This window comes from Bos taurus, chromosome 7, assembly GCF_002263795.3.
Source record: "Bos taurus isolate L1 Dominette 01449 registration number 42190680 breed Hereford chromosome 7, ARS-UCD2.0, whole genome shotgun sequence".
Lineage (NCBI taxonomy): Eukaryota > Metazoa > Chordata > Mammalia > Artiodactyla > Bovidae > Bos > Bos taurus.
In genome coordinates this window covers 4,026,554-4,046,431 of record NC_037334.1, presented here as the reverse complement: position 1 = coordinate 4,046,431, position 19,878 = coordinate 4,026,554, and the positions used below count along the sequence as shown (strand labels likewise).

Here is a 19,878-nt window from a genome sequence, read left to right as displayed (position 1 = left end):
CTGTGGCCTTAAGCAAGTATGATGTCTGTGAGCCTCAATTTCCTCAACTCCCCCAGAAAAGGATGAGAGATGGCTACCTCTGCAGATGGTTATGAAAAGCAAATGAGCTGATTGCTATTTATAAAGTGCCTGGTATACAGAAGGTACTCCACAAACACCGGTTCCCTTCCGATGGTTGCCTCTCGTTTAACTTTTAGGGAAACCATGGCTCAGAGGAGAACACTAACTTTTCCATGGCCACGTCAGTGACACTGAGAGTCAAATCTCTGGTCTCCAGGATCTGGACTTTGAGTGCAGGCAGAACTATGAAAGGATCCGACCCGGTTACCCCTCTTCTGCTCACAGATTGGGCTGCAGATCTCAGATCTGTGTACTGCCCTGTGATGTTGTATTGGCAGCCTAACCTCTCTGGCCTCAGTCTCCCTGTCTGTAAAGTGAGGAAAGCTGCAGTCTCTGCTGGTCCTTGCCTCTCAATCAGGCCCTCTCTCCACCTTCTCCTCCCCAGGCCCACAGCACACCACCGCAGCTGCAGCCACTGCTGAGAAGGGGCTCCACATGCAGAAAGTGGGGTCTGGGTCAGTCCGGGCTGCCCTGGCAGAGTTGGTGGCCCTGCCCTGTCTCTTTAGCCTGCGGCCACGGCCAGGTGCAGCTCGAGAAGCCCCACGGATCAAATGGACCAAGGTGCGGACTGCATCAGGCCAGCGGCAGGACTTGCCCATCCTAGTAGCCAAGGACAACGTGGTCCGAGTCGCCAAGGGCTGGCAGGGACGTGTGTCACTTCCCGCCTACCCCCGGCACCGGGTCAACGCCACGTTGCTGCTGGGACCACTGAGGGCCAGCGACTCCGGGCTCTACCGCTGCCAGGTGGTGAGGGGCATCGAGGATGAGCAGGACCTGGTGCCCCTGGAGGTGACGGGTCAGTTGGGGGAAGGGGAGGGGCCAAGGCTGGGATGGGGAAGTGCACTCACTGAACGTCATCTTAGAAATCACTCCTTGGGGAATTCCCTGGTGTCCAGTGGTTAGGACTCTGCGCTTTCACTGCCAAGGGCCTGGGTTCGAGGGCTTGGATTCAACCCCTTTTGGGCAAGTTAAGATCCTGCAGGCAAAAAAGAAAGAAAGAAAGAAATACTCCCTGAACAGTGATTTGCTCTCAATTCTGATAAAATCATGAAGAAAGTCTCTATGCGTACTCCTCTCTTTTTAACATCTCTGTTTTTTAGCTAAGAGAAAGCAGCCTCTGACTAGTCTCTTATAGGCCACAACATTTCACAGGATTTCATAACCTGCAGTCCATGTCATGGTCATCTACTTTCACATAAGGCAGAGGATATTGGTTTTGTATTTTAAATAGGAATACAAATTTCCTTTTAAAATAAATATATGTTTTTTAAAAGGGAAGTTCTTTTTAAAAAGTCAATTGAAAATATATGTTAAGGGGACTTCCCTGATGATCCAGTGGCTAAGACTCCACGTTCCCAAGGCAGGGGGCCTGGAGTTTGATCCTTGGTCAAGGAACTAGATCCCACAAGCCAAAACTAAAGATCCTGCATGCTACAATTAAGAGCTGTGCAGCCAAATAAATAAATAACAAACATTTTAAAAATACAGGTAGAATTCGTTTAAAAAATATGAAAAGGAATTATATATTAAGGAAGTGACAGTCCTCACATATCTGTTTAACCAATTTGTACATTAAATTCTTTCTGTTGAAATATTCAGTGTAGTTTCTGTTTTCCTAACCAGTCAAGCTGAACAATGCAAACAAATATATATTTTTTTAATTATTAAACCAAAGTCCTAGAAAAGGGCATGGCATACAGAAGATGCTCAATAGATATTTGAGCACTGAATCAATGAAAGGATCATTGTGTGGAGAACATCCTGTGGATGCCAACTGGGAAGTCAATTTCCCTTAACCTGTGTTGAAAAGTGGAAGTGAAAGTGTTAGTCACTCTGTCCTGTAGCCTGCCAGGCTCCTCTGTCCATGGTATTCTCCAGGCAAGAATATTGGAATGGGTTGCCATGCCCTCCTCCAGGGGACTGTCCTGACCCAGGGATCAAACCTGGGTCTCCCACATTTCAGGCAGATTCTTTACTGTCTCAGCCACCTGGGAAGCCCTATGTTGGCCACGAGGAAAGTCCCTGCACCCCCCTGTTCTGGAGCACAGTCTTTCCACGCCCAACAATGTCTCAGTGCATATTTTATGGGGTCAGCCAATGTTCCCCTTTCTAAAGCCTTGTTCTCAAAACTAATAAACCTCAAAGAAAACTGGTGAGTGATGAAAGAAGGGAATTCCACCTCTGGATTTGTTTGGTTTGTTCATTCTACCAGACCTTTATTGAGCGACTACCACGTGACAGCCTGGTGCTGGAGACACAGCCATGACTGGGACACAGCTTCTGCCTTCTGGGAGCTCTCAGTGTAATAAGATGGAGCAAAATGTTTAATTTCTTTTGTCTCACTCAGCCATTTCTCTCATCCCTAAATCAGAATTTGAGTCACAGTGAGCTTACTGATGCTTCACATCTGATAAACCAGGATGTGAATTACACGTTACCTCCTCCAGGAAGCCATGAGTGACTCCATTTCTAAACTGGGCAAGAGCCACGTTTGATCACCGGTTGCTCTTTGCTTCCTCTCCCAGTGCGTGTGCTTAGTTCCTGAAAGGAAGAATGTCTCTCACTCTTGTCCATGCCTTCTGTTACCTCCAGTCCCTAACCCTGGCATGAAGAATGCTGTCTTTGGAGTCCAGATCTTCCTGAATACAAATTCTGGCTCTCCCTTATACTGGTCATATGGCCCTAGACTTGTCCCTCAACCTCTCTGAGCCTTTGTTTCCTCCTTTGGAAATGGGGATAATCATAGGGTCGTTGTAAGATTTCAATGAGGTAATGAGTATAAAGGGGCTTCCGGGGTGGTGCTAGTGGTAAAGAACACACCTGCCAATGCAGGAGACTTAAGAGACGTGGGGTCAATCGCTGGGCTGGGAAGATCCCCTTGGAAAGGCCTTGGAAAGGGAATGATTGGTCGACCCCATAAAATACACAGTGAGACATTGTTGGCCCATGGCCAACATAGGGCTTCCCAGTAGCTCAGACAGTAAAGAATCTGTCTGCAATGTGGGAGACCTGGGTTCGATCCCTGGGTGGAGAAGATCCCCTGGAGGAGGGCATGGCAACCCATGCCATGGACATTCTTCTTGTCTGAAGAATCCCATGGACAGAGGAGCCTAGTGAACTACAATCCATGGGATTGCAAAGAGTCAGACACGACTAAAGTGACTTAGCATGTATGTACATGGTGCTTGTAAGTGTTTTTTACATAGCAAATATTTAACAGATTCTAGCCCTTTATGGCCGTTATCAATTTCCTCATCTGTAAAACCAGGGTATATCAGTGTCACTGCCCATCATCACCCTAGCCCTGTGCCTGGTGCTGAGTGAACAGACATGGTACAGGGCAGTGTAGGGCAGCAGGTCATCTATTATTGTTAGTCTAGGTGGTGTGTTCGGTAAGAGGGAGGTCTGTGCTTGAAGATTTCAGCGTAAATCAGCTCCCTATCCTGGGCGTTTCTGCATAGGTGTTGTGTTCCACTACCGAGCAGCCCTGGATCGCTACTCTCTAACTTTTGCTGAGGCTCAGGAGGCCTGTCTTCTCAACTCAGCCACCATTGCAGCCCCGCGGCACCTGCAGGCTGCCTTTGAGGACGGCTTTGACAACTGCGATGCCGGGTGGCTTTCTGACCGCACTGTTCGGTGAGTGGGTACACAGGGTAGGGAGACGGAGAGCTAGCCCCTGGAGAAAGAGGTTCCTTGGGAGCCCCCGGAGCACAAATCTGAGAGAGGCCCCCACTTTGTCTTGTCAGGTATCCTATCACCCAGTCCCGTCCTGGTTGCTATGGTGACCGTAGCAGCCTTCCGGGGGTGAGGAACTATGGGAGGCGAGACCCACGGGAACTCTACGATGTGTATTGCTTTGCCCGTGAGCTGGGGGGTAAGTCTGGGGCTGGTAGAACGCCCCCTTCTCTGAGCCCCTTTATCCTTCCTAACCCCCCATCCTTCCCTAAGTCCTTGCCTAGCTCTCCTAAGTTTTATCCCTCTCTAAACCCACAGCCAAGACCTGGACCCGCCGGTTTTTCCTCCACTCCCTGAGCCCCTCTCCTTTGTGCCCCTTCCCTTTCTCTGAATCTCTCCCCCTTCCTGCCCCCTTCTCCCTCTTCCTACTTCCTTCCTCCTCACACCTTCCCCAAGCCCCTTCCTCTCTCTGAAGCCCAACTCGTTCAGGCGCCTCAGTTACCTCATTTGTGAAAAGAAAGTGAAGCCCCCTCTTAGCACTGCATGAGAGGCAATGGCAGTGATGCTCTGGCGACGGGGGCGCGCAGCTGCGGCTGCCTCCATCTCGTTTAGCCGGAACCCAAATCTGGCCAGATCAGGGCTATTTGAGATGGGACTCCCTTCCCGGGCTCCGGGGGAGGGTCCGTGGGACACCTCTGACCTTCTCCCGCGCCTTTCCGCAGGCGAGGTCTTCTACGTAGGCCTGGCCCGCCGCCTGACACTGGCCGGCGCACGTGCCCAGTGCCGACGCCAGGGCGCCGTGCTGGCCTCGGTAGGACAGCTGCACCTGGCCTGGCATGAGGGCCTGGACCAGTGCGACCCGGGCTGGCTGGCCGACGGCAGCGTGCGCTACCCGATCCAGACGCCGCGTCGGCGCTGCGGTGGCCCAGCCCCTGGCGTGCGCACCGTATACCGCTTTGCCAACCGCACCGGCTTCCCGGCACCTGGAGAGCGCTTCGATGCCTACTGCTTCAGAGGTATGTGTGAAGCCTCGCCCCTGGAGGGTGGGTCTCCTGGTGACCACGCCCCAAGGGCGTGCGCTTTGCTAAACGGCCACGCCCCTGGAAGTTTGGGTTTCTAGTGGAGGCGGAGGTCAGGTAGGGCAGAAACAGGTTGAAAACTTACTCCGCGGTGAGCCACGCCCCCAGGGAAGGGTGACACCCCCGAGACAAGCTTTCCATAGGAGCCCCGCCCCTCCTTAGGACAAGCCCGAGGCAAGCCAAGCTCTGCGGGGAAGTCCTGTTGAGTGTGTGGTCTAGGTCTTCCAAGGTGGCGCTAGTGGTAAAGAACCCGCCTGCCAATGCAGGAGACGCAAAAGATGCGGGTTTGATCTTTGGATTGGGAAGATCCCCTGGAAAAGGATATGGAAACCCACTCCAGTATTCTTGCCTGGAGAATCTCATGGACAGAGGAGCGTGGGTCGCAAAGAGTCGGACACGACTGAAGCGACTTAGCACGTATGTCTCCTGAGATCTCTAAGAGATGATCTCAGACCTCTGGATGGAAAGCTTCTTGCCTGGAACCTTGCACAGGAGCACCCGCTGGGAAGGGATTAAGGCCTCGGCTAGCCACGCCCCCTAAGCAAGGCCACGGCCCCAGGGACAGGACCAGGGGATGACCCTCGCCCTTGGGTTGGTTCCATACCCTCAGAAGCTGCCAACCTCAAATCCAAAGGAGCTGAGTCTTATGTGAAAGGGCGGGAGTTGGGGGGAATTTCTTCGTAGGGAGGCCATGCCCATTAGGCGCTTTCTCTCCCTGGGGAGGAGCCATGCCCAGGTCTGACCTGCCCCCCTGGGAGTTGGCACTGCCTGAGCTTCACCCACCGGCCAAGATGTCTCTTGACCCTTTATTGCGACCAGTTGACTCTAACTTTGACAGTGGACCTGTCTGAACAATGGGGACGAAAACTTTGCACCTCCATCTCTCAGTCAGGGGGATCCCAGAAACAACCCAGAGAGTCAGAGGGGCACAGAGAGACAGAAATACGTAGAAGATCTGTGCTACAGCATGCTGGAATGTGGGTAGACTTCAGGCAGGACTTCCCAGCTAGGCCCTGGGCCTAGCACAACCTCTTCTGCTTTCTCCCACAGCTCATCACCCCACATCCCAACATGGAGACCCAGAGACCCCCTCATCTGGAGATGAGGGGGAGATTCTGTCGGCAGAAGGGCCCCCCGCTGGAGAATTGGAGCCCAGTCTGCAGGAGGAGGAGGAGGTAGTCACCCCGGACATCCAGGAGCCTCTGGTGTCTAGTGGGGAAGAAGAGTCTCTGATCTTGGCAGAGAAGCAGGAATCTCAAGCGACCCCCAGCCGTGCCCCTGGGGTCCCCACATTGGCCTCAAGTCCTGCCCTGGAGGCTGAGGAGGTGTGGCTGAGCACAGTGGCCCCCAGCCACAGCAGCGTGGAGGCAGGCACTGTGGTGGGCACGCACACAGACACAGCCCCAGCAAGCACCACGCCCAGGAAGAGGGAGCGCTTTAAAGGGCTGAACGGGCGCCACTTCCAGCAACAGGAGCCCCAGCAAGGGCTGAAGGGGGCACTCGAGGCCAGCATCCAGCCCCCCACACCAGAGGCTGCTGAGAATTATGTGGAGCCTCCCATGACCACTGGAACCACAGACGCCTTGGGGAGCGGCCAGAGCCAAAGCCCCTGGGCTGTGCTGACAAATGAGGTGGAAATGCCCAGAGCTGGTGAGTGGGGTCCCTGGGGGAGATGGGACCTGCCTGGGGACCTAAGGGAGGCAGGGGAGGAGGCTCCGAATCACAGCTGGGTCCCCTGGCCTCCCCAAGCCTCTGAAGACCCCTCTTCCTCAGGCCTGGAGCCAAGGAGACCATCAGAAGAAGGAGCTGCTGAGAGATAATTATAATAACTGTTGATATTTTTTCAGGTTCCCTTGGTGGCAGGAGCCCCCAAGAGCCCTGGCTGTGGCTCCCAACCGTGGTCCCACCCATCATCCCAGACCCCAGCAGAGCCCTTGGCCTGGAACTAGGAGAAGCCAAGCGCTTTAGTATGAGACCAGTCACTTCCGACCTGCCCTGGTCCCCCTCAGAGACCACTCCCAACCCTTCCAATGGCCCCAGCCCTACCCCCTGGAAGGCTTCTCCTGTGGCCATTTCTCCAGACCTCCCTGTCATGGCCATGCTTCGCGCCCCCAAACTGTGGCTCCTATCACAGGAGCCTCCTACATCCCTCCCCACTGAGGCCAGTGGAGTCAAGGGGCATAGTGAGGCCATGGCCACTGCCCTGCCCTCCCCTGCCTCAGAAATCGAAGCCAGCCCACAGGATCCCATCCATCTGGAAGTGTACTCCCCGCCTTCCTCCTCGGGCCTGGCAGGACAAGATGGAGAGTCCACATCCCTGTCACTCAGCAGCCACAGAGGAGGAAGTCCTCCGGCCCCTTCACAGGCAGCCACAGACACACAAGCTGGAGCCAGTCCCAACTCCCCTGGAGCAGACTTTGGAAACACTAGAGGGGCCAGCCCTACTGAGCTCAGCAAAGCTGAGCACCCCGGATCCAGCCCACAGGCCTCTGTGGACTGGAATGTGGTGGCAGATATCACTATTTCTGAGCCTGCCACTGAGCCCATGGGAGCCAGAGGCGTCTCGGAGTCTGAGTCTGGGGTCTTCAACACAGCAGAGAGTCCTACTTCCAGCTTGCAGGCCTCCATGGACAAGACGCAGGAAATATGGGCCTCGCTGCACAGGGAAGGGCTGGACCCCCACTCCCCATCTGCACCCTTGGGGGTCCCTGAAGTCCCCTTGATGCCCAAGTTCACCCCAGGTTTGGGGCCTTGGGCTGCTACAGATGGAGGAGTCACAGTGGATCCTATGGCTTCCACAGTCACACTGGACACCAGCGATGCTGGTGGGCATTGGGAACCTGGATCCCACATGGTTGAGGGAGCAGAAAGCCCCACCTTGAGCCCTCAAATGGCTGTGGACACAAGTGTGGTGACATCCGTCACGTCCTTGGACCTGGGGGACAAGGTCAGGGTCCTGGCCGTGTTCACAGTGGCCTCCTCAAGCTCCCAGCCCCACCCAGAGCCAGAGAGCCAGCTGGTGACCCAGGGAACCCTGGGAGCCTTGGAGCCTCCACAGGAGGGCAGCCACTCAGGGGACCCCATTCTTCCTCCTTGGACGCCGACAGCAGCCAACAAGGATGAGCCCATTTCAGTTTCCTCGGGGGAGCCTACAGTGCCTTGGGACTCCCCCAGCACCCTGCTGCCTGCCTCTCTGGGCCCAGAGGAATTTGAGCTGGAGGTCCTGATGGGGAGCCCCAGTGTGGAGAGCTTCTGGGAGGAGGCAGCAAGTGGAGAGGAGCCTGCCCTGCCAGGGACTCCTGCAAATGGGAGTGCAGAGGAGGGTGAGTTCGAAGCTCGTGGTCTCATCCAGGCCACCGTGTTGGTGCTCAGGGACCTGGGGCTGGGAGGAAGCATTGTCCTTGGTGCCTGGGAAGGTTTCTAGCAGGGGATGATGTTCAAGATGGGGGCTCATCAGACAGAGCTGAATTCCAGAAAGTGTGTTCCTGGCAGAGGCACCAGCCTGGGTAAAGGGCACGAGGTGAAGTTGTGTATGATGTGTTTTGCACACCGTGAGTGGTGAGGCGATGATGAGCAGTCGGGCGGAGTTTGGTTTGGGGAATGAGTACCATCAGCAGATCATGCTCGTGTCCTCTCTGAGCTGACAGTGCTGGGCACGGCCGGGGTCCTGCCTTCTGCGATGCCCCCGTCTGAAGATGAGGCTGGCACAGACCCCTCCCTGGGGGGGCAGGGCGGAAGGAGGAGGCTTGGCAGGGAGGTCTTCCTGGACAAGAGTTGAACTGCAGCTGGAATTCAGTGGTGCACATCTTGAGGGACCTCTTGCCACAGGGAAGTGTGCGTGCAGGGAAGGGGCGGGAGTGGTGGGCATCACCCCCATTTCGCAGATAGCAAACTGAAGCTCAGGGAGATATGTCACTACCAGCCAGTCAGTGATCAAACCTCAAGTCCACATGTGCCTTAGTTGCTCTGTGCCCAGCGGAGTCCAGAGAGAGCCACCACCCTGTTCTCCTGACGTCAGGTCTGCCCATAACTCAGCCTGCAAATTCCAGCCCTTTAGTTTATAGGTCCTGTCATATTGAGCTATTTTGGTTTTTTTTTTTGGTCAAGTGAGCTTTAAAAAAAAAAGAAGCTAATTAAAAGGCACTTTTTCTGAGTTGCAAAACACTCTTATTAACACAATTGGTTTTACACTTGCTCCTTTTTTTGAAGGCAAAGTGTCACGGCGATGGAAGCGGTGGATGCAGGGTTTCATCGCCTACCCTGTCATCTCTGGGCTGTGTCTGGGGCCCCATCTTCTTTTCTTAGATGCCCAGAAGGCAGGCAGGCCCTGGGCAGGGGCACTTGCATTGGTAAAGGCTGATGATTATCGGCGATTGCCTTTGTGTTTGGATTACTTTGAGCACTTTACCGGAATCATCTTGGTTAATCTTTTTATTTAAATTTTTTTTTTAAGATTTTTTATCTTTTGGCCACTCTGCACAGCATGGTGGATTTTAGTTAGCTGACCAGGGATTGAACCCATGCCCACCCCCACACCTCCGCCGCCATTGGCAGTACAGAGTCTTAACCACTGGACCATCTGGGAAATCCCTAGCTAATCCTTTTAATGTCTTTAGGGAGCAAGTTCTACTATGATTCTCCCTTTATAGACGGGGAAACCGAGGCACAGGGAAGTCAAGAGACTTGTGCAGAGTCTTGCAATTGGGGAATGTCAAGGATAAAGTCTGAATCCAGGCTGTCTGACAACAATCTTTGTCTCAATCTAAGGGCGTTTTGTTTTACGCCAATGAAATAAGGGTAAGCTCATCCTGGGAGGGGGGCAGAGAAGAGACTGGTTGTGGAGGATGGGTACGGGAAGGGGGCTCAGTGCCAGAGGAGCTAGAGGAGGAATGGTCAGAAGGTTAGGAGGGAGACCACATAGCGTGCTGCTAAGGAAAGAGCACTGAGAGGAGCCCCCAGGGCCGTGGCTGGATCTGGGCTGGTCTTGGTCGGTTTTTTGGCTCCAGACTCTACCCACTGGCAGCCGGGGTGGAGGGAGGCAGCCAGTGCTGGGGGAGACCCAGGCGCCTACTCACCTGCTGCTTGCAGCAGAAATGCTAATGAGGCCGAAAATAAATGCAGCACCAGCGAGAGACTGAGTCACCGCCAGCCCGTGGGCAGGTGTCAGCGGCACGGGGCACCTGCTGCGGCTTACGCGTCCTGGGGCCTGGCTGCCCCACGTGTGTGCACACACGTGCCCGGGTGGCGCCAGGCACAGACATAGCCACAGGCCTCCCTGGCCATCCATGAGGGCACAAGCTACCACCCCAGGGACAGCCTTCTGTCATTGCAGGAGGGCCAGCACCTACCTTTATTCAGTTAGCAAGCAACTACTGAGTGCTGGCTGTATTCCAGGCATGAGGGTGAGATCAAGACAGCTCTGGAAGCTGACATTCTAGAGCAATACTCTAGAACTTTCCTAGTGATGGAAATGTTCTCAAGCTACACGGTCTAGTACGATAGCAACCGGCCACTTGGGTCTTCTTTGTAGCACACAGCATCTTCGTTGTGGCACGCTGGCTTTTCATCCTGACACTCAGGCTTCGCTCCAGTTGTGGCAGAAGGGCTCCAGAGTGTGTGGGCTCAGTAGTTGTGGAACGCAGCCTTAGTCGCCCGGCACTATGTGGTATCTTAATTCCCTGACCAGGGATTGAATCTGCGTCCACTGTACTGGAAGGTGGATTCTTATAACCAGTGGACCACCAGGGAAGTCCCAGAATTACAGTTTAATTTTTATTCCATTTTACTTAAATAGCTAGGTGTGACTGCCATGTGGACCATCACCTCACTTGCGGGAAGCATGGATAAGAAATGATGATCTTAATAAATTATATTGGAGGTTAGAGAGTAAGAAAGACAAAAGAGAAAAATAAAGCAAGAGATGAAGGATGCCAGTGGGCAGCTTTGGTTTTGGAAGGGGGTTAGGATGAAATCTGAGTGAGCCTGAAGGAGGTTGAGGAAGGAGCCATACAGAGATCTGGGGGGATGAGCAGTTCAGGCAGAGGAGACAGCTTGTTCAAATGCCCTGAGGTTGGACTGTGATTGGTCCAGTGAAGGAAAGCTGAGCAAGAGAAGGAGGGAGACGAGAATCAGGCAGGGAGATACTGGGGAAGGCTGTACGGGGCCCTGGGGGCTGAGGTAAGGATTTTGACTTTTCCTATGCGGGCAGTCAGGAGCCATGGAGGAATCTAGGCAGGGGAGGGACGTGATCTGACTCAGGTTTACATGGGCTTCCTCTGGCAGCCGTGGGGGGAACACCCTGCGAAGGGTGAAGGTGGAGGCCAAAAGGCCAGGGAGGAGGTGCCTGCTCGTTACTGTCTCAGTTTCTTTTGGGGCCCCGGACAAAGACAAAGCAGGAACACATTCTGGGTGATAGGGGCTGGAGAGAGGGCTTTAAACTGGGCCTTCAGAACCCCGAAGGCCAGTTTTGGCTCTTGTACTGTCCTGCTGTGTAGGCCCTGGGTCTCTGGGTCTTCTCTGAGTCTCAGTTCTAGCGTCTTGCAGTGGAAGGGCTGCCACTGCCCTGACAAGAGATGGGCATCATCTGGGGTGCCTGGGGGTTCTTGCTGTGCCCCTCCAAGGCTCCAGGATAGAGCCCACCCACCAAGGCATCTGGGCCCCTGAGATGGGGAGGGGAGACCCTCCTGCCTCCAGAGAAACACCACTGAAGGGATGAGAGAGGGGGAGAGGGCTTCACATTCACTCCCCCTGTCCATGGTAAGCGATGGACAAGAGGCCTCAAGAGGCCCCAGGCTGATATACACAGAGCCAGACATGGCATTATGGTCAGGAATGGGAGAAGGATGAGCTCTTTTTATTGTTGTTTTGTAAATGAGGCAACAGAAATTCACAGAATTTGCCCAGGATTTCCTAGTGAGTGGCAGAGGCAGGAATTGAACTAGACTCTCTGACTGCACACCCTATGCACAGCAACTGCTATAATTCACCTCTTCTCCACATTGTAACCACGGAGGTTACATCAAAAGAGGCTGAGCCACAAGAATGAAGGAGATGATGGTTCCCACTGGTCCTGGTGCTGTTCATTCCCCATCTAGAATCTATGTCTACTTTCCCCTTGAAGTACAAGAAGCGCAATGAAAATAGAGTATGTCTAGAAGAGGGGGATAAGTCAAGGAGACCACGTAGACCATGTTCTAGGAGAAGACTTCGTAAGAGAAGCTGAAGGAATCCCATTCTTGAAAAAAGAAAAAAAAAAAAAACCTTGGCTTCTTTTAAATTTATTTTATTTTTTTATCTTTTGGCCCCATCACACAGCATGTGGAATCTTAGTTCCCCAACCAGGGACTGAACCCATGCCCCCTGCACTGGAAGCGTGGAGTCTTAACCAGGAATCCCATTCTAGATCAGTCCAAGGAAGGACTTTGCCATAGGCAGCGCAGCCAACAGATGCTTTGTAAAGAGTACTTTTTGGAAACAGATTCCTGGAAAGAGTAGGCTCATTACAGGATCACGCAAGAGGAAGTTAGCAGTCACTTACTGGGAAGGTATAGAGGGGACTGCACGGAGAGGGACTGAATGAGAGGGCCTTTCGAGGTCTGAGTTCTGGATTCTGTGAGAGGCCGGCCTGATGGTCTGACTCCTTCTGACACTGCCTTTCCCTCCTGCAGGCCCCTTGGATCCCTGTGAGAACAACCCTTGCCTGCACGGAGGCACCTGTAGAGCCAATGGCACCATGTACGGCTGCAGCTGTGACCAGGGGTTCGCTGGAGAGAACTGTGAGATCGGTGAGTATTGTGGAATCAGGATCTAAACACTGATGTCCCAGCAGACATCTCCATGAGAGATCAGGGGATCACAAGTGGCTGGCTTCCAATGCTCCTTTCCCCTCCCTCACTCCTTGGATCCAGTAAACCAGCCCCCATCGCCAAACATCTGAGCTCTCATTCTGGGGGCTGAGGCTCTGGGGTGCTGCCTCCCATTACTACCAGGCAGGGGTGGGGGAGGGGAAGACAAAGGGATGGTAAGGTTCAGACTCCTACCCCCGAAGGGCCCCTGGGGATCTCCTACCCTCTTCTGGGTGGGCAGGGGTGTAGGCAGCACCACCAGAACTGTTGCATGCCAGCCCCAAAGCCCCACCCAAGAAATACACCAAGTTATGAAATTATAAAAATAATTATAAGTGACATAATTTCTTGAGCTCTTCCATTGACCCTCTACTCACAGCCACCACTGAGGTATTATTATCATCACTTTGCAAAAAAAAAAGAAACTGAGTCTCAGAGAGGGCCAGTGACTTGCCTGGCATCTAAGTGCCTCGGGCACTGAGTACACAGGGGTTGGTATAGGTGTCAGTGGATAGCTCCCTATGGCCGCAAACAGCTTTGTGACTGTGCAAACCCTTGTAAATGCTCTGGAACTGTTTCCTAGGTTCCACATTTTGAAGACCCTTCAGCTTCAATATTCTATGGGTCTTTGGTCAGACCCACCTTCACTGTTTTGGAACCAGGGGAGACGTTCTGCACACTCTGGCCTTTAGCTGGTCTCGTGGCATCTGCTCTCACTGATGCAAATTCATGTCAGTTGAGGTTCCACTCCCTTGACTGCCAGAGTCAGTGGGTCATCAGTGCCGACCACTGCTGATGTCCTCGGGTCTGGGGAAGATGGGAGGGTCACGACTGCATCTTCTGCCTGGTTTCCTTGGGGACTGGGAGTCAAGGGGAGACTGACCTCTGACTCAGCCCCACCTTCCCCTCCAGATATTGACGATTGCATCTCCAGCCCCTGTGAGAACGGTGGCACCTGCATCGACGAGGTCAACGCCTTCATCTGCCTTTGCCTCCCCAGCTATGGGGGAAGCCTCTGCGAGAAAGGTGAGTCTCTGCCAAGACCCCAGAAATAGTACAGGAGCAGGGTCGGGTGCTGGGCCACAGGCTTCCCACACATGGAGCTCCAGGTCTCTGCCTCTGGTCCCATTGCCATGATTCAGACAGGAAGCAAATCTTTTCTTCAGATAGTCACATAACATAGAATTAACCTTTCCAGAGTGTATGATTCAGTGGCATTCAGTAAATCACGATGTTGTGCAACCACCACCTCTAGCTAGTTCCAGGACGTTTTCATTATCCCCAAAGGAAATCCTGTTCCCATGAGCAGTCACTCCCCCTTCCTCCTCTCCAGCCCCTGGAAACCAGTAATCTACTTTCTGTCCCTATGGATTTGCCTATTTCATGCGTTTACATACAAAGGCGGTTATTTGCTACGTGTCCCTTTTTTTATCTGACTTCTTCCTCTTAGCATGATGTTTTCAGGGTTCAGCCACACTGCAGCACATGTCATCTCTTCGTTCCTTTTTATGGGTGAATCATATTCCATTGGACGGGTCACGTGCTGTTTATCCACTCACCAATCGATGGACATTTGGGCTGTTTTCCCCTTTGTGGCTAATGTGAATCGTGCTGCTATGAATGTTCACATACAAGTGTGTTTCAACACCTGTTTTCCATTCTTTTCTTCCCCTCCATTCCTTCTGGTGTACCCAGGAGTAGAATGGCTGGGTTATATGCTAATTCTGTGTTTAACTTTTTGAGGAGCTGCCGGACTGTTTTCCAAAGGGGCTGTGCCATTACATTCGCACAAGCAATGCACAAGGGTTCCAAATGCCCCACATCCTTGTCAACACTTATTATTTTTGTAATTATTTTCTGGTTAACGTTTCCTAATGATCATGATGTTGAGCATCTTTCCATGGGCTTGTTGGCCATATCTTTGGGGGAGAAATGTCTATTGGAGCTTTTTCCCAGGAGGGAAATTTTAGGCCTTCCTGAAACCGTTTCCTGAGTTCCCAGGATGTGGCCAGATCAGAGGAGACATCAGAGTTGGGACGAGAGGGGATGGGTGTAATGATCTTCCAGTTGAATCTCTACTTTTCAAAGAGAAAAGATGTGACTAGGGGAGGAGGGAGGTGCCAGGGTGATGGGGTAGAGCGGGGGTGGGGTGGGGATGACCCAAGGCAAGGGGTGGTTTAGCCCCACAGTGACCTCGGATTGGGCCCCCTCTCTGGTGGGCTTGCTGCACTCACAGTTGGCAAGGCAGACCTCAGCCTGATGCCAGCCCCCTTCATGCTCTCTTTCCACCCCCCAGATACAGAGGGCTGTGACCACGGCTGGCACAAGTTTCAGGGCCACTGCTACCGTTACTTTGCCCACCGGCGGGCATGGGAGGACGCCGAGAGGGACTGCCGCCGCCGAGCCGGCCACCTAACCAGCATCCACTCATCAGAAGAACACAACTTCATTAACAGTAGGGACTCTGGGGTGGGCAGTGGTGGCCTTTACAGTCCCTTTGTCAGGGGATCCCACCAGGGTTCCGAAGACGCCACCTTTCTGAAGCCGTGTTCATTAATGCAAGCCCTGAAAGTGAAAGTGTTAGTCGCTCAGTCGTATCTGACTCTTTGCAACCCCTTGGACTGTAGCCCGCCAGGCTCCTCTGTCCATGGGGATTCTCCAGGCAAGAATACCGGAGTGGGTTGCCATGCCCTCCTCCAGAGAATCCTCCCAACCCAGGTCTTCCACATCGCAGGAAGATTCTTTACCAACTGAGCCACCAAGGAAGTCAATGCAAGCCCTGACCAATAATTAACTCAACTGTTTATTCACTTGTCAGTTCATTTATCCATTCACTTTATTCATTCATTCACCGACTGTTTACTGAGCACCTGTTATGGTCCAGGCATCATTCCAGGCACAGAGAAACACTTTGTCCTGTCCTGAAGGAGTGAGGTTCTTACAGAGGATATAGGCAAACAGGTAAACATCTAATTAAATGTCTGAGCTTCCCAGCTGGTGCTAGTGGTTAAGAACCCACCTGCCAAAGCAGAAGACTTTCGATCCCTGGGTTGGGAAGATCCCTTGGAGGAGGGCATGGCAATCCACTCCAGTATTCTTGCCTGGAGAATCCCATTGACAGAGAAGTCTGGCGGGCTACAGTACATAAAGTTGCAAAGAGTCAGACATGACTGAAGCGACTTAGCCTCCCCCCACACACACACATCCTATAATTTAACTGGTCTTAAGTGCACTGATGAAAATTAAAACAGGGCCAGGGGTCAGAGGGTGATGGAGAAATATCTGTGATGCGGGGGATGAAATGAGGGAGAATGAGAGACTAAGAGAAAGAGACATATCCCATAAATTAAATCCAGCACTTGCCGATTTCCTCATTACCCCTTCTGCCCTTTTTCATCCACTTATTTATTCACATCTTCCCCATCCCATCCCCTGTTAATTCTTTCATTTGTTCATTCCCTGGTTCACAGGTTTTTCCCTCTCTGTGTAATCACACACACAGACACACACAGACACACACACACACACACACACACACACATCCAGCTGCTTTCTCCTTGGACTCCCCCGCCTGCCTCTGCAGCCCTCCCAACGGGTCTCCTAGCTCCTGCTCTCTCATTTCTCCTGAGACCTGACTTGTCTTTGTTGTTTCCTCTGGCCTTTGGTTTAAGTCACAAGGTGTGGCAAGGCCAGGAGCCTAATCGCAGTCCTTTCTGTGCCCCAGCGCCGCTCCCCAGTCTCCCTGCCCCCAGCCAGTAACTTAGGCTGGCGGAGGCGTGGCTCCCTAGCCCTCATGACCCCCACCCCACAGGTTTTGGGCGTGAAAACACATGGATCGGCTTGAACGACAGGATCGTGGAAAGGGATTTCCAGTGGACGGACAACACAGGGCTGGTGAGTGGGGAAGCCTGGGGGCCTGGGTCCCCGCAGTCAGACTGTTGACTCTGACCCTGCCTGAAATGGAGAGATCTGGGTGAAGTGCCGTGGTCAGACCCTCTGGCTTCACTTTGCTGCCTTGCGCAAAATTACCACCACAAGTGGCCATCAAAACTCCTCCGTGGGGAACTCCCCTGGCTGTCCAGTAGTTAGGACTCCTCACTTTCACTGCCAAAGGCCTAGATTCAATCCTTGAGTGAGGAACTAAGATCCCTCAAGCCTCTCAGTGCAGCAAACAAACAAATTGGAAAAAAAAAAAAAGCGGTGACTCTGAAATGCTGGAGCTGGTAAAGGAACTTCAGTGAAATCCCACATCACACCTGACTTCCCAGCCCTGTGAACAGCCTGGTCACCCAGTGGCTGAGGCTGCAAACCTTGGGCTCCGCATGACAGCCCCATCTTGCTCACTCTGCCTGGTCCACCAGACATGACTTCTCAAGTGTTCCCACTTGCCTTCTCCTCCCTGTCTGTGCAGCCTCTCTTAGCACTCTCTTGGATGCCTGCACCAGTTCCCCCCAACTACCACCACTCCTGTCCCTTTATCTGGCAGCTAAAAAATTTGTGGTGAGATTCACGTACCATAAAATGAATCATTTTAAAGTGTGTAATTCAGTGACTTTAGAACTTTCACAATATTGTGCCAAAACCATGTTGATCTAGTTCCGGAATATTTTCAGCACCCCAAAAGGTAACCCCGTACATAGGGGCCTTTCATTTTCTCTCTTATTTATTAATTCTTTTGGCCACACCATAGGGCTCATGGGATCTTAGTTCCCCAACCAGGGATTGAACTCAAGCCCTCGGCAGCAAAAGTGCTGAGTCCTAACTACTAAACCACCAGGGAATTCCCTATAGGGGCCTTTTAAAGATCATATATCAGATCAGGATTATCTGTGCTTCAAGCCCTCTTAAGAGAAAAATAAATCTACCTCTTCCTGCTGAGAAAACATTCTGGCACTTCCTCAAAATTTAAACCTAGAATTATCACATGACCCTGTAATTCTGCTCCTAGGTAGATACCCCCAAAAAAGTGAAAGCAGGGACTCAAACAGATACAGGTACAGCCATGTTCACAGCAACACTGATCATAGTAGCCGAGAGGTGGAAACAACCCAGATGGCCATCCATGATGAACGGATGAAGAGGATGTGATCCATCCGCATAATGAGTACAATTTGGTCATTAAAAATTAGTTAAAAAGTAGTGATAGCATTGTATGAAAGGAGAGAAGGTCAGTACTTCTCTTGACAAGGATGGAAAAGGCCCTTGTCAAGGGCCTCTAAGTTCGTGGCATCTTACCACTGTTTTTTGTATATTAACCCATGTATGTGGAATCTACAAAAACGGTTTGATCTTATTTGTAAAGCAGAAATAGAGACACAGACGTAGAGAAGGGGGAAGGAGGGGTGGGATGAATTAGTAGACTGACATATATATACTTTTGTTGCTGTTGTTCAGTCGCTAAGTTGTATCTGACTGTTTGCTACCCATGGACTGCAGCATGCCAGGCTCCTCTGCCCTCTGCTATATCCTGGAGTTTGCTCAAATTCATGTCCATTGAGTGGGTGATGCTATTTAACAGTTTCCTCCTTTGCCTCCCTCTTCTCTTTTCACCTTCAATCTTTCCCAGCATCAAGGTCTTTTCCAGTGAGTGGGCTCTTTGCATCAGGTGGCCAAAGCTTCAGCTTCAGCATCAGTCCTTCCAGTGAATATTCAGGGTTGATTTCCTTTAGGATTAGCTGGTTTGATCTCCTTGCTGTCCAAGGGACTCTCAAGAGTCTTCTCCAACACCACAGTTCAAAAGCATCAATTCTTCGGTGCTCAGCCTTCTTTATGGTCCAACTCTCACATCTGTACATGACTGCTGGAAAAACCATAGTTCTCACTATATGGACCTTTGTTGTCAAAGTGACATCTCTGCTTTTTAATACCCTGTTTAGTTTTGTCATAGCTTTCCTTCCAAAGAGCAAGCGTCTTTTAGTTTCATGGCTGTAGTCACTGGCCACTGTGATTTTGCAGCCCAAGAAAATAAAATTTGTCACTGCTTCCACTTTTCCCCCTTCTATTTGCTATGAAATGATGGGACTGGTCAAGTCTAGTCAAGGCTATGGTTTTTCCAGTGGTCATGTATGGATGTGAGAGTTGGACTATAAAGAAAGCTGAGCACCGAAGAATTGATGCTTTTGAACTGTGGTGTTGGAGAAGACTCTTGAGAGTCCCTTGGACTGCAAGGAGATCAAACCAACTAATCCTAAAGGAAATCAACCCTGAATATTCACTGGAAGGACTGATGCTGAAGCTGAAACTCCAATACTTTGGCCACCTGATGCGGAGAGCTGACTCATTTGAAAAGATCCTGATGCTGGGAAAGATTGAGTGCAGGAGGAGAAGGGGATGACATAGGATGAGATGGTTGGATGGCATCACCAACACAATGGATATGGGTTTGGGTGGACTCCGGGAGTTGGTTATGGACAGGGAGGCCTGGCATGCTGCAGTCCATGGGGTCACAAAGAGTCGGACATGACTGAGTGACTGAACTGAACTGAACTGATAGGACTGGATGCCATGATCTTAGATTTTTGAATGTTGAGTTTTAAGCCAGCTTTTTCACTCTCCTCCTTACCTTCATCAAAAGGCTCTTTAGTTTCTCTTCACTTTCTGCCGTTAGAGTGATATCATCTACATATCTGAAGTTGTTGTTATTTCTCCCGGCAATCTTGATTTCAGCTTGTCATTCTTCCAGCCTGGTATTTTGCATGATGTACTCCGCATATCAGTTAAATAAGCAAGGTGACAATATACAGCCCTGTCACACTCCTTTCCTGATTTTGAACAAATTAGTTGTTCCACGCAAGGTTCTAACTGTTGCTTCTTGATCTGCATACAGGTTTCTCAGGAGACGGTAAGGTGGTCTGGTACTCCCATCTCTTTAAGAGTTTTCCACAGTTTTTTGTGATCCACATAGTCAAAGGCTTTAACGTAGTCAATGAAGCAGAATTAGATGTTTTTCTGGAATTCTCTTGCTTTATCTATGATCCAGTGGATGTTGGCAATTCAATCTCTGGTTCCTCTGCCTTTTCTAAACCCAGCTTGTACATCTGGAGGTTCTTGGTTCACATACTGCTGAAGCCTAGCTTGCAGGATTTTGAGCATAACCTTGCTAGCATGTGAAATAAGCGCAATTGTGTGCGGGTTGAAACATTTTTTGGCATTGCCTTTAT

General features: G+C 51.6%; 1 protein-coding gene and 1 pseudogene across 3 annotated transcripts in view; both read left to right on the top strand.

Moving 5' to 3' along the window:
• The window catches only part of NCAN (neurocan), a 30,495-nt gene that overhangs the window by 5,162 nt on the left and 5,455 nt on the right, over positions 1-19,878 (top strand). For 2 of the 3 annotated variants that reach the window (XM_005208460.5, XM_059888207.1), the window contains 10 exons: positions 506-916; positions 3,582-3,756; positions 3,867-3,994; positions 4,518-4,811; positions 5,925-6,524; positions 6,722-8,197; positions 12,542-12,658; positions 13,631-13,744; positions 15,015-15,173; positions 16,530-16,612. In XM_005208460.5, the coding sequence (XP_005208517.1) occupies positions 506-916; positions 3,582-3,756; positions 3,867-3,994; positions 4,518-4,811; positions 5,925-6,524; positions 6,722-8,197; positions 12,542-12,658; positions 13,631-13,744; positions 15,015-15,173; positions 16,530-16,612 (3,557 nt within the window). The remainder of the gene's footprint in view (positions 1-505; positions 917-3,581; positions 3,757-3,866; positions 3,995-4,517; positions 4,812-5,924; positions 6,525-6,721; positions 8,198-12,541; positions 12,659-13,630; positions 13,745-15,014; positions 15,174-16,529; positions 16,613-19,878) is intronic. The other variant, NM_001193082.1, reaches the window with a different exon arrangement.
• LOC112447628 (uncharacterized) lies at positions 17,864-17,964 on the top strand (annotated as a pseudogene).